This window comes from Xyrauchen texanus, chromosome 11 (genome assembly GCF_025860055.1).
Source record: "Xyrauchen texanus isolate HMW12.3.18 chromosome 11, RBS_HiC_50CHRs, whole genome shotgun sequence".
Taxonomy (NCBI): domain Eukaryota; kingdom Metazoa; phylum Chordata; class Actinopteri; order Cypriniformes; family Catostomidae; genus Xyrauchen; species Xyrauchen texanus.
In genome coordinates, this window is record NC_068286.1 from 11,590,430 (window position 1) to 11,604,875 (window position 14,446).

The 14,446-nt window shown below is 38.0% G+C and overlaps 1 protein-coding gene across 1 annotated transcript; it reads left to right on the forward strand.

Annotated features, from left to right (window-relative positions):
- Window positions 1–2,589: 2,589 nt before the first annotated feature.
- Window positions 2,590–13,274, forward strand: LOC127651611 (ATP-dependent RNA helicase DDX39A-like). Its single transcript, XM_052137529.1, has 10 exons — window positions 2,590–2,671; window positions 4,469–4,681; window positions 4,982–5,109; window positions 9,725–10,001; window positions 10,993–11,111; window positions 11,297–11,428; window positions 11,535–11,644; window positions 11,821–11,965; window positions 12,398–12,545; window positions 12,746–13,274. Exons 2-10 carry the CDS (start codon window positions 4,474–4,476, stop codon window positions 12,760–12,762), a joined length of 1,284 nt encoding a protein of 427 aa, XP_051993489.1. The 5' UTR covers window positions 2,590–2,671; window positions 4,469–4,473; the 3' UTR covers window positions 12,763–13,274.
- Window positions 13,275–14,446: the final 1,172 nt, after the last annotated feature.

The window sequence follows — 14,446 nt, forward strand, 5'->3', positions numbered from 1 at the left end:
AAGCATCGGTATCGGCACAGAATTTCATAATCGGTACATCTCTAGTAAATCATTTTGTGAATTTTCTTTTTGCTAGCTAGTGGATGTCATTATAATATAAACTATATGCATCTTTTCTTTGATACAGCACAAAAAAGGCTGCATATTGGCATATTCCTAGCAATACAGACAGTGTTTTTCTTGTACTGTGAACTTAAAAAAAACATATCTTTTAAAACCAAAAATTATCACATTTTGGTCACATTTAAAAAACTTAAACACATTTAAAGCCTTTATTCTGACAATTATAATTTTATCACCTTTACTTTTTTAAAGGACTGAGGACCATTATATTTGTTACCTCAACACCCGCGACCCCCCACCCCAAAATGGTTTGGTCCCCCAATGTTCAAGACATGGTTATGGCCTTGGTCACAATGGAGTTCACTTCTTTCAGGGAAAACAACAACAACAACAGCAAAACAACATGGGACCCCCACGTTTGTCCTAAACTGCTAGTAGCACAAAAGAACCGCAGTCTATTCATTAAATAAATACCGACTCAAATAAGAAAACTCTCCTCCCAACCAAAACATGTAATCAGACTGCTCTTACCAATTAGAGAAGGCAAGAGCCGGATAATGAATCTTTAAACTGTGATTCAAGCAAGACAACCCAATTTCCAAATGAATATAAGAAAGAACATCTATTCACCTCATTGGCCTACAAAAATATAGGCCCATTGTATATTAACCAAAGGCAGACGTGCTTATGCTGAAAATTTGACAAATGACAAAAAGCAAATGTGCATATCAGCCATTACAGTCTCATGCGTGCATATGCTTTGTGTCGAGATGTTACAGTATATGAAGCCATTTGTGTCTTTGAAGAAGCTATTAGACAAAAGGGCCTAGATCAGGCAACAACAACAAAAGAGATGAAAATAAAACCATCATTGGTTCAATGTGGACTCTATGTCTGTCTGTCTGTCTGTCTGTCTCTCTGTCTGTCTGTGTGTGTGTGTGTGTGTGTGTGTGTTGCAGACTGCTATGCTATCATAAATCCTGTGGTGTGGACTCAAATGCACCTGATGTCACTGCAGGGGAATGCCAACATCATAGGTGTGCAATGGATTAGAAACACATTATAGTTGAAATTTGTAGACAAATGCGGTGATATGATTGTCCAACGAAAAATACTTAGTTTATTCTTAAGAGGTTGCATTTAAACGCCCAATGCATTTCGGCGTCTCTGTTAATTAAGTCAGGTGACAAACACATATGCATCAGGTGCATTTGTTTCAGTGTAAAATAATAAAAGTGTGGATGGAATTTCCCCGGCAATTGGCAGTAGGGCAGGCACATCATCATCATCATCATCATCATCATCATCGCCGCTGCTGGTCCAGGCAGATGGGAGCGTGAGTAGGATGCGCTGGAATTTTCCCTCTTTGTCCCAAACTAACCCTCTCTCTTTCTCATATCATCCTGCTTTTCATTTTAAAATGGCTGTTGTATACAAAAGGATGGTTGCAAATACTAAACCAGCCGCCACATAACGGCAGTGATGGAAAATGCATAGATGAATGAGCAATGCCCACCTGAATTTCAGTCTCATAGCTGAAGCCGCTCCGGCGCATTCATAGATCTTGCCATAGTAAATATAATCGATGACAAAAGTGGCAGATTCCGAGAACCCTTTCTTGTACGAAGCCGTTGAGCCACTACGGTAAGCCGGGGATTGAATGCGGCATCATATTGATGTGTGGATGCTCATTTGGAGGAAAATATGAGTCGTCTGGGCGAGCTTCCTCAAGGAGAGCTGCGGTCGACGCCTACAAGAGAAAGCACCGCCCAGGTCCCGCCTACCACGCTGATCGTAATTTAAGGAAAATATCGATATAAACAATCACAAGTTTATTACGATAAGTAGGCGATAAGAATTAATCCATTACTGCCGTCTACTCTGTTTATTTGGGGGTCTCGTTCAGAATAAAGCTTAGTGCATCGTATAACGTCAGCAGATCCCATTTGATTGATAAGCGGACAACCAATAGGAGGACAAATCGGAGGACTGGTCATGAATGACAGCTAATTTCACCAATCCCTTGCCGAGTAGTTTACTGGGGTAACTGTTCAGACCAGTTCGTCCAATTTATCTTCTGACGTTAAGCCACATTCATCTTATTGTTGTGGTGTTTTTTTCAGGTAATTTATTTTTTCAGGATAAGAATTAATTAGTTGAATAACACGTTTTACATAAAAAAAAGAGGCATCATTGATCAAATAATTTATGTTCTTTATTATATATGTTTTGTTCAAAATATCTCATGAACGATATATATATATATAATTATTTTTTATTTTTTTCCAGGATAAATACTTTGACCATGTCTGTGATACAGCTATAGTATATCATTAAAAGCAAAACATAGTATGTAGTGTCCTCTTGTGAACACTTTAGGGAATTAAGGCTGGTGAAGTGCGAATTTCCACAACTGCTTTTTAAACCCGCCCTCAAAAGTCGACGCGCATTTCTGTTACCCAATCAAAAGCTTTTCTCTCTTGTCAACCATTATTGACGTCGAATACAGCCAATTCGAGCGCTGCGTTTTCATTACCGGGAAGCGCTTTACATTGAAGGCCTAATCACACGATTCGTGAGTTCTGACGTTCCGCACCAACATATTAAGGTAAATTAAGTTTTATTTATACGTTTGAATTGTCCTAGATCATTGTAACACGCGATCATTAGAGGCACAGTTTGTCTTTCGGTCCCCGTTTACATTTTATTTCTGAGACGTCATAAAACAGCAGAAATGGACAGTGGTGGAGATCTCGCGTTTCTGTAGCCGTGCTTCCAACAAGCACTCAATGCCTTAACGCAAAACCGAAACCGATTTACGATTAAATGGCCCCATTTTTATGTCTTCGTATATCTCATGCGATTTCGAGTTCATGCATAATCTAAATACAATGAATATACGAACAGCGCGGGTCTCCTTTAGGTCAGAATAGCGATTTATATAGAATTGCGCCTCTTGTCTGGCGCGATGAGCGGTTGGCGAGCAGTAAGTCGGGACAGGTTTTACATAGCATCAGCTGGTATTAACGACTTCGTATCGTTAAAAGAGACCATTTAAGCCAAGGTAATAAATAACTGCAATTTAATGGCGGTGGATAGAGCTTGATGTTCTCCTTTAGTTATTTTGTCTAGACGTACTAGTTTATCATGTTCTCCTATTAAAGTAGAACATTTTCATGCATTGACATAGTGGAGTGTTTAGGTTAATGACTTGATTGAGTTATTCAAAAATGCGTTATAATGCAATTCACAATTAAATATTTACTGTTATGTCTTTCTGAGTTCAAAGTCATTCTGTTAGTGTTTTTCAGGGGCTTAAAGTAAAAGAAAAATTATTAAAAGTGGTGTAACCGTCCATATCCAATAAAATAAAAAAGGCCTAAAAGCTGGAATTCTTGGGGGGTTGACAAGTATTTTGGAATTCTCATTTCTTTTTTTAATTATTATTAATAATAATAATATTTTTCACCCCAATTTGAAATGCCCATTACTTGCTAGGCCCTCGTGGTGGTGTGGTTACTCGCCTCAATCCGGGTGGTGGAGGACAAGTCTCAGTTGCCTCCACTTCTGAGACAGTCAATCCACACATCTTATCATGTGGCTCAATGTGCATGACACTGCAGAGAAATCCCAGCATGTGGAGGCTCATGCTATTCTCCACGATCCACACACAACTTGCCACGCACACCATTGAGAGCGAGAACCACTAATCGCAACCACGAGGAGGTTACCCCATGTTACTCTACCCTCCCTAGCAACCAGGCTAATTTTGTTGCTTAGGAGACCTGGCTGGAGTCACTCAGCACCTGGATTCGAACTCTCGACTCCAGGGTTGGTTGTCCGCATCAATACTCACTGAGCTACCCAGGCCCCCTATCTCATTATTTAAAAGTAAAACAAGCAGTGAGTCCATTAAGGATTAAATTGTGAAATTAAGGATAAAATTGTGTACTCGTGTGTATTCAAGGTACAATGAAAGTATTTTAATACCTTTTACTTGATGGTTAAACCAATTGACTTAAATGGTTAAAACATATTTTTAGAAAATGCTACAGATGCATTTAGAAACTGCTTGAAATGAGCATAGACACATTAAATTATGAACTTTATACATGTTTGTACAACTAGATGTTTTCCTTGGACAAACTTTGCAACAACCCTTTTACATGGGTTTCTGCAGCTCAACTGGTAGAGCATTGTGTTTCCAATGCCATGATCATGGGTTTGATTTTCAGGGAACACACAAACTGATACAATGTGCCTTGAATGCACTGCAAGTTGCTTTGGATGAAATTGTTTACCAAATGCATAAATGTAAAATCAAGAAAAACATCTAGTAGTTACTTGGCAGACAGTGAGATGATATCTTTGCTTTTCTTTGACGTTGTTTTCCTTACACCAAAAGTAATCATGGCCGAAAACGATGTTGAAAACGAACTGTTGGACTACGAGGAGGATGAGGAGCCACAGACCGTAGCAGACAGTGCTGTCCCAGCTGGCAAGAAGGAGGTTAAAGGCTCCTACGTCTCCATTCACAGCTCCGGCTTCCGTGATTTCCTGCTAAAACCAGAGCTGCTCCGCGCCATTGTTGACTGTGGCTTCGAACATCCTTCTGAGGGTGAGGATTTATTAAGTTAAATGGTTTTGAGAATATAGTGCTATGTATTGCATTGGAAATATTCAGTTAATCCATTAGATGACCCCTGTGTATATATCTTGGATATATAAAATGGCTTTGTGGTTTTGAATGACCTTGACAATTTGGTTTGTGTGTGTTTAACAAATGTAAACCACAACCCAGTGTTATGGTGTTTCTTGAATCTGTGTTAAAAAATCAGACCTTATATTTGGCAAAAAAAAATGTATTTGATAATGTTTTGGTTCTTGACTTAATGACTGTGTGTGTATATTTCCTCAGTCCAACATGAGTGCATTCCACAAGCCATTCTAGGCATGGACATCCTGTGCCAGGCAAAGTCTGGTATGGGAAAAACTGCCGTATTTGTGCTTGCGACTCTCCAACAGATCGAGCCAGTGGATGGACAGGTGTGTGTGTACCAATCTAGAAATTTCACTTCTAAACTCAAACACTCTGGCTGCATCTGACTTGCAGCCTTGCTGTCTAATCAGTTTGTGTTTTTGAGCGTTTTTGAATGAATGGAAATTTGTCTCCGTTTCCAAACTGTTCAAAGCCCCTTATTTTCAATGTTCTTCCATATACAACCTCCAAAGGCAGCACATTTCAGATGTTGGACAGCTGTTGTTTTGCCATTTGTAACCGTTTAGCCAGTGGTTTATATGAAGTTTTGTCAAGTAACTTTTAGGTATAGTATTAGTTCTTTGATAGCTAATATGATACAAAACTTTTTTTTTTTTTTTTAAGAGCAGCTGGGCAAATATTGTTCCTACAAATTATTTCAATCAACAGCATTTGTGGCATAATGTTGTTTACCACAAAAATGTATTTCAACCCTTCCCTCCTTTTCTTATAAAAAAAAGCAGTGAGGCATTATCAATAGAAGTGAATAGGGCAATCCGTAAATGTTAACTTGCTCACTGTTTCAAAAGTATAGCCAGAAGATATTAATAATACATGTTAACATGATTTTGGTTATAAATTTGTTTGCTAACCTTTTCGTTATATTCAATTTGACAACTTAGTAGCCACTTGCCATTTTAATGTAGTAGAGGTCGACCGACAGTGGAATTTACCGATAAGTTGGGCAGTACCTGTAGATAACTGATTAATTGACCGATAGTTTTTAAAATTGATACTGAAAGTAAAATTTGTAACTTTATTACAAAAATAAACAATACTGACAGAACCATGACAATGTATTGTATTTTTTTAAATGAAATAAATATATAAGAACTAATATTCAAATTTTAAAGTCAGCTGATTTTTAAATTGACATTGTTTCCTTAGTCCACATGAGGGCACAATAAATATATAAATCATTCTGCACTGTTATATTGCATAGAACATTACTATCCTGGCTATTCTTTTCAGCTAATGTGCATAAAATAAATAAAAAGTTATATACTCAAATGTTAAGTCAAAAGTAAAATCGATGGTTCACATGGTGTTACACTGATTTCTACTACTCCAGTCTCAAGCTTCATAATAACAGCGAAATACCACATTGTTTTTTATTCAGTACAGTTGTATGTAGAGTAGCAATATTCACTGATGGCAGTGGTATTCGGCTGAACTCGGTGGTGAAGTGGCTCAGATGATGAGCCCAGGCCAGGGGCTGTTCAAATAGATGGAACACTACAAACTGGAACCGAACGCAGGGATCTCGAGAAACACATTTCCAAGTGGAACATCTTTCCTGACAAAGCATTTAAACAACTCATTGCTTAATCTGAGAAACGCTTATAAGAGAGCTAGACGCAACGGTCAAAGACCTCCATCAACTGTAAGGGGCTGTTCACACCGAACGCTTTTGCAACCATCTGTTTGTTTTTCTATGTAAACACGTGCTAGACGAACGTCTTTTGTTTACCCTTTTTTTTAGATAATGTTTTTAGATGATGTGTCGAATTAAAAAGAACTTTAAAGGCATATTGAGACACCTGCTTTCTGTTAAACTATATTTTTTGCACTGTATCCTTTTTTAGCGCAAGAATGTGATCGATCTGAAGTCATCGTATTACTGTGAGGATAAACATTTTTTTATTTAAATCAGATGCTTTTCTGATCTGTTTATACGTTTCTCTCAGCTGCATGAAGATATTAATTTGCTTTCTCACATCACTAGCTTTAAATATGCAATTTAGCTGGCTAACGAATGCATAAACGTGACCAGCTAGATATAAACTAATGTTAATAGACTGTAATGGATGGTAACAATCATGACATTTATAAATTTTGGTAGGACTTGTGTGCATTTGTGACATTGTTCTAACCGCTTGAGGTTAGCTTTAATATTAGCGTCCTTCAGCCTTGTCGGCAGATATACCGCTGTTCTCTACTAATGCATCATCTAGTCAACAAATGAATTACTTTATAATAATATGATATGCACTGTAGTGTAGTTTGCTATATACATAATAGTATGTATTTTCATTGTTGATGTTTAAATCCACATCTGAAGTTTTTGTGAGTCAAATCAAACACCACAAGTCATCAGTGAAATGATAGAGGCCGCTCTCATACTGTATAATGACAACGGACCCTTCCCAACCGCTCCAGCACCGGATGCAACTAGAAAAACTGTCGGTGTGGATTTTTGACGATAATTATAGTTATTGGTGCCGATAAATCGGCAACCACGGTATATCAGTTGACCTCTAAAATTTAGACCCTAAAGCAACCATGAAAAGACACTTTCAGCTTTAATAATATACAAGTTTTAACCAGTGCTTTTATAAAAAGATACCATTTACATTTCTGCCTTTTTAAACCCTCTAAAAATTGGCCCCATTCACTTCCATTGTAAGTGCCTCTCTGCAAACTCTTTGTTTGTTTTTTTTTTTTGTTTTATTTTTTGAAAAAGAGGGATGTGCCAAAATGATTTTTTTGTGGTAATCAACATTATGCCACAAATGATATCGAAGGAGCATAATTTGTTTTGAACCCAGAATATTCCTTTTAAAGGAATAGATCACCCAAAAATAAAATTCCCATAATTTTGTCAACCTCATGTCATCCCAGATGTGCATTAATTTCTTTATCTGCTAAACACAAAGATTTTTAGAAGAATATTTCACCTCTGTAGGTCCATATAATGAAAGTGAATGAATAAGGGTAACATAAAAGCACATCATCTTCTGAAGCTATGGGTTTGGGTGAGAAACAGATCAAGTTTTAAGTCCTTTTTCCTGTTTTTGGTGGTTCACATTATTTGTGCATATCGCACCCCCACCTACTGGGCAGAGATGAGAATTTATGATAATGAATTAAATATTTATCTGTTGCTCACCCACACCTGTTATATCATGTCTGAACACATTGATTTAACCACTGGAGTCTTATGGATTACTTTTAAAATCCTTTTATGTGGATTTTGGAACTTTAAAATGTTGTCACCTACTCACTTGCATTGTATGGACCTACAGAGCTGAATAAGTCTTCTAAAAACTTCATTTGTGTTCTGCAGAAGAAAGTCATGCACATCTGGAATGCCAGGAGGGAGAGTAAATCATGAAAATGTTCCTTATGGATGAACTATCCCTTTAAAGGTGCAGTATGTAAGATTCAGAAACCCTTGTTATTAATGACACCTGTGGCCGTTAAGTGAACTGCAGCTACCTGTTGCTCGTGCTAATGCTCACACTCCATAGGGATGCGAGCATCGGCCAAAACAATGACGTAACATACAAAGAGACAACGTGATTCACCGACATCATGCTGACAGATGAGGTAGCATAATTCAAATTACAGTTATGATTGTTTTACTAACTTTGAGACTGTATATTATGTTTGACTCCAGGGCTAAAACAAAGTGGATATAGGTCTATGTGAGACTGTAGTTTGAAGTCATCACTTTTATTTGCATGATACATTGACTCCATTTATAGGATAGCCCATGTTGGCGTTAGCTAGCTTGCCAGCTTTATCAATAGCTGTTAGCTTAATTTGGTGGATGATGACAGTAGCCATTTATAAAATAGACTGTACATTATAAATATGTTATAAACACACAATTCAGTATTGATGTGATTCCATCACAACTGTCATTTTGATATATCGATACGCTATTGTTTTATAATAATAATGTAAATATTTTCTGTATAACCAAGATACATCACACTAATGACTGGGTCTTTTTCTCTTAAACATTGTCTAGCATTCATTTAATGTGTTATTGTAGTTTACCTTGCTGAATAATTACAGATTAACATTGTTTATGACTGTTACTGTGCAGGCAAGATCAAGTTAGCTAAAATTACACCAATCGATCCTTACGGCACTATATTTCACATGTTTTGCAGTTATGCAAGCTTACCTGTCCAATAAGAAGAATGCCAATTCAGGGTCTGTTTTGATCCCCAAAAACAAACCAAGGTCCCTCCAGGAATCAAATGCCCTGCCGATGTTCACTCTAGTTTTTGCTCGACCACGATCATGTTCCCGCTTAGCCAGACGGGATTCAATAGATACCATTTATTTCTTTTTTGGATTACTCTTGAGTTTATGTAGGAGTCGGTGGTGTGCTGGGAGCCGTATGTTTGCTAGATTAGCAGATTAGCATAGTGTTGCAGTTTGTTGACTCTGTTGAATGACAGAAGAGAAGCTATTACTGTCTGAGGCAAGGCTCTCGGGAGCTCGCATAAACGTCACATCCTTTGGATTTTCCTGGCAAAACGACCCGCTCCCTTTGCATGAAAATCAGTCTACAGGCTTTAATAGGCAACCTGTGAAGTCCGGGAAGGGCTCATTTTTTAAGTTGTTACAAGCAATTCACACATTGGCAAAAAAAAAAGTAGAATTTTACATGAACATTTTTAAATATTGCACCTTTAATTGTTTAAAATGACAAACACAAACAGCTGTTGGCTAGAATTCATCTTTGTTGGTCCATGCAGCTGTTTTTATTCCTATTTGCTGCACGTGGTTACCCTGAATGCAGATTAAGTCTAGTATTTGCCATTGCTGTTGTTAGTGATTGGGAAATCAACCAAATTTCTCACCCTCCTCATTTCTTCTCCACAGGTCTCTGTGTTGGTTATGTGCCACACACGTGAACTGGCCTTCCAGATCAGTAAAGAGTATGAGCGCTTCTCTAAGTACATGTCCAATGTTAAGTGTGCCGTCTTTTTCGGTGGCTTGTCAATAAAGAATGATGAGGAAGTGTTGAAGAAGAGCTGCCCTCACATCGTGGTGGGAACACCAGGGAGGATCCTTGCCCTCATTCGCAACAAGACACTCAACCTCAAAAACGTTAAACACTTTGTTTTGGATGAGTGCGACAAGATGCTGGAGCAGCTGGGTGGGTTTCATTTTGTTTTCAGATTGGTTTATAGTTTGACAGGAGAAATATAAATTTTTTGTATGACAGAAATGAACAGAAAAGTTCGCTGTTGGTGAGAGATTGGGATTAAAGTTGGTATTGGCGCTGGTTAATTAAAAATCATTTTGCTTTTGAGTAATTCTGCATCTATGCCGAAAATTGACATTTTAAGTCCAAGATGATTTCTATATCGTAAGTTGAAATATAAAAATTAGCCAATTGGTTTGCTTTAATACCTCGCCAAGAAGTGCATGTGCACAGTCGCAATACTGTGAGCCCTCTTGAGAGCATGTATGCACATGATTGTTAGAAAGCAGTCACCTGACAGACGGACAGCACTTGGGTACCGAATTGAGTCGGTACTACCGATGCTGCAGAAAGACTGGTATGGCAACCGTTTTAAATTTTAGTATTAACTTGGTGGCCAAGACGGTACACAACACAACCAAATGAAGTCACTTCACAACTAAATTAATAAGATGCACAACAAAATGATCAGAAAAGAAATGGTTATATAAACTCTTATTTGTCCTTAAGTGCTCTGGACAATACCTGGATGGTTTCTACTGGAAATTTTAATGCACATAACTTCATTAACATTTCCTGGAATCCGTACCGGCAATGATGCAAAAATTATGTCACCGTACCTGCAGCTCTTATAAGGTGTCCTGCTCTCTCGAAAATGGGCTGTATCCAGGCTGTATCTCCCACTCAAACGAAGAAGCGCTCTGTGGAAATGCTCACAAATCACTACAAGAGTTCCCTGGTCAATGTGTCCCAAGACAGTGCTGGGTGGGGAACTATTGTAGTGATTTGCATTGGGACATGCAGCCTCATGATTCTTTCTAATCAAGCCGATATTATTTTTTTATTTTTCACAGAATTTTAGATTCAGTGAATGCCTGTTGAATTCCATAAACACAAAAAATAATGAGTGTGTGCTTTAAGTCTAACAGTGTGTGTTTGTTAGATATGAGGCGGGATGTCCAGGACATATTCAGACTGACTCCTCATGAAAAGCAGTGCATGATGTTCAGCGCCACACTGAGCAAAGAGATCCGACCAGTCTGTCGCAAGTTCATGCAAGATGTGAGTACTCCTGCTTTGTGTCGTTCATAAAATGGTGTGTGTACATGTCTCTGTTTGCAATAGAACTTGGGGTCAACGCACCGATTTCGCTCAGAAATTGTGTAAACACATTTCATGTGAGCTCAAATCGGACAGAATTTAATAGTTCTTTGTTCCTTATTGTAATGGTCTTCCTTTTCTCTCAGCCAATGGAGGTGTTCGTTGATGATGAGACTAAACTCACCCTTCATGGTCTTCAGCAATACTATGTCAAATTGAAGGACAGCGAGAAGAACCGCAAACTGTTTGACCTACTTGACGTTCTTGAGTTCAACCAGGTGATTTGGTGACTTTCATTTTGTTTTGAATATCTGCTTAGTACATTCAACAGCCTTGTCTATCTTGTGTGCTAGCACTTGTCAACTCTGTTTCTGTGAATTATAGGTGGTAATATTTGTGAAGTCTGTTCCACGCTGTGTGGCTTTGTCTCAGCTGCTGATTGAACAGAATTTCCCTGCCATTGCGATCCACAGAGGCATGGCTCAAGAAGAGAGGTGAGACAGGCTTTCGATCACATTATCTTGAAATAAATTTGAAGTGTCCATTGAAGATTATCTGCTGGGAGAAGATATGCAAATAATTTTATTGGCTATAAAAGACGTGTGAAATGCTTACATCTGTTTCGTTACCACTCACTCATTTATTCACTTTCTCATTCTCTGTACCACAGATTGTCTCGGTATCAACAGTTTAAAGATTTTCAACGGAGGATCCTGGTGGCGACTAATCTATTTGGTCGTGGGATGGATATTGAGCGAGTTAACATTGTTTTCAATTATGACATGCCTGAGGATTCAGACACATATCTGCATAGGGTACATATATGTGTTTGCTGCACAACAGCATTGTACTCATTAAAAAAACTCTAATGACTGAAGACTGGGAAATTAAAATTAGGGCTGCACAATTAAACCAACTGAAATCAATATGGCCTAAAGACTAAAATCTGTAGATTACACACATGTTCAGCATGAACTGCTGTTTCATTGTGTTTGTTTTTTAGACTTAACATTATACAGCAGCGATTAGACCTGTCATATTATTAAATAACCATCAGATTGCGGTTATTTTATCGAACCGCGGTTGTCTCAAATAACCGTGATCAGACAGTTATTTAATAATCATGACGGGTCTAATCGCTGATTTTTGGGCATTCAAATTCCAATGTTCTTTCTGGAATGTTATGTTGTAACACAGGCATCTTAACATTGTTAAACTCGATGATTATTTTGTCCTCTTCCCTTCAGGTAGCTCGTGCTGGTAGATTTGGCACAAAAGGATTGGCCATTACCTTTGTTTCAGATGAGACCGATGCAAAGACCCTGAATGATGTGCAGGACCGTTTTGAAGTCAATGTAGCAGAGTTGCCTGAGGAAATTGACATCTCCACCTACAGTAAGAGCATCTCATGTTTAGGGTTCATTTGGAATCTGCTTGATTCAAAATATCTGAACATAATAGTTTTTCAAAGCCGGATATTTATATACCACAACTTTGAGAGTAAAGCTTGATTTCACCAATAGTTTTTAGGTGTAATCACTGTTGGCTAATGTTCTGTTTTTTTATTTTTCACAATCATTTTTCTTTTTCTCTAGTTGAGCAATCCAGATGAGCTGAAGTTTTGGTGGCTGTTATCCAGCTCTCCCTACTTGTGGCTCAGTGTGGTTTCTGTGACCATAGAAGAAAGAAACGCCCAGTTTTATTTTCATATGATCTTGCCCATAAACCCCACTTCTCTATTTGTCTAACTTTATTTTATTCCAGGGGATTGGTGGGGGATTCCTTTTTTTACTTCTGTTAATTGTGGTTAGTTGTTTGGTTGGAGAATTAAAAAACATTTTGTACTACATGAGTTATCTGGCTCCATTTCTCTGCAGGAAGGGTTTGCTGATTGGCCAGTTCTCCATCCTTGCACAATTAGAGAAACAAAGTCAGCTTCTATGAGCTCCTTTACTATATGCTTTTCTCTACTGTGAGGGAAAACAAGCATTGTCTATTATAGGACTACCTGTCCTGTCTAATTGCCATTTAATGTCATTTACATACTTGTTGTGCATTATCACTCGTAAGAAATTATGTTCTAAAACATTAATGCTGAATAAATGAACCTTTCTGGAGTTTAAACCAGTAACCTTCATGTTACCAGCTCAGATTCTAAACCACTATGATTCCACCGCTCCTGACTGCACATGTATATTATATACAGTTTAAGTCAGAATTTTACATAGACTTGGGTTGAATATTAATATTATAGTTATTATAATTAATATTATAATAATATAGTTTTGTCAAGTCGTTTAGGACATCTACTTTGTGCATTACAAGTAATTTTTCCAACATTTGTTTACAGATATAGTTTCATTTTTATTTGAATAACGCATTGTCTCCTAGAGATGAATGTATTTGTGCAAATCAATCCCAGAACAGAAAAGGACCTTGTGAAGATGGAGAAAACGGGTAGACAAGAATCTATATCCACATTAAAACGAGTCCTACATCGATATAGCCTGAGGCTGCTCGGCAAGCAAGAAGCCACTGCTCCAAAACAATCATAAAAAAGCCAGACTAAAGTTTACAAATACACATGGGGGAAAAAATATTACTTTATAGAGAAATGTCCTCTGGTCTGATGAAGAATTTAAATGTTGTTTGGCCATAATGACCATTATGTTTGAAGGAAAAATGGTGAGGCAAGCTAAAGAACACCATCCCAACCGTGAAGCATGGGGGTGGCAGCATCATGTTGCGGGGGTGCTTTGCTGCTGGAGGGACTGGTGCATTTCACAAAATAGATGACATCATGAAGGAAATTGTGGATATATCGAAGCAACATCAGCCAGGAAGTTAAATCTCTGTCGCAAATGGGTCTTCCAAGGAGGCAATGACCCCAAGCATACCTCCAAAGTTGTGGCAAAATGGCTTAAGGACAACAAAGTCAAGGTATTGGAGTGGCCATCCCATCACTAAGCTCTGACCTCAATCACTGAAAAAGCATGTGTGAATAAGGAGGCCTTCTAACCTGACTATGTTACACCAGTTCTGTCTGGAGGAATTAGCCAAAATTTCAGCAACTTATTGTGAGAAGCCTAGTTGACCTCTAATCAACAAGGAATTGGATATTTTTTTGTTTTTGGCATCATTTGTTGTAAATTCGAGACTGTTGTGCATGAAATCACTGGAGATCAGAAGTTACAGAAATACTCAAACGAGCCCATGTGGCACCAACAATTTTGGTGCCAGATGGGCTGGTTTGAGTATTTCTTTAACTGCTGATCTCCTGATTTTCACACAATATT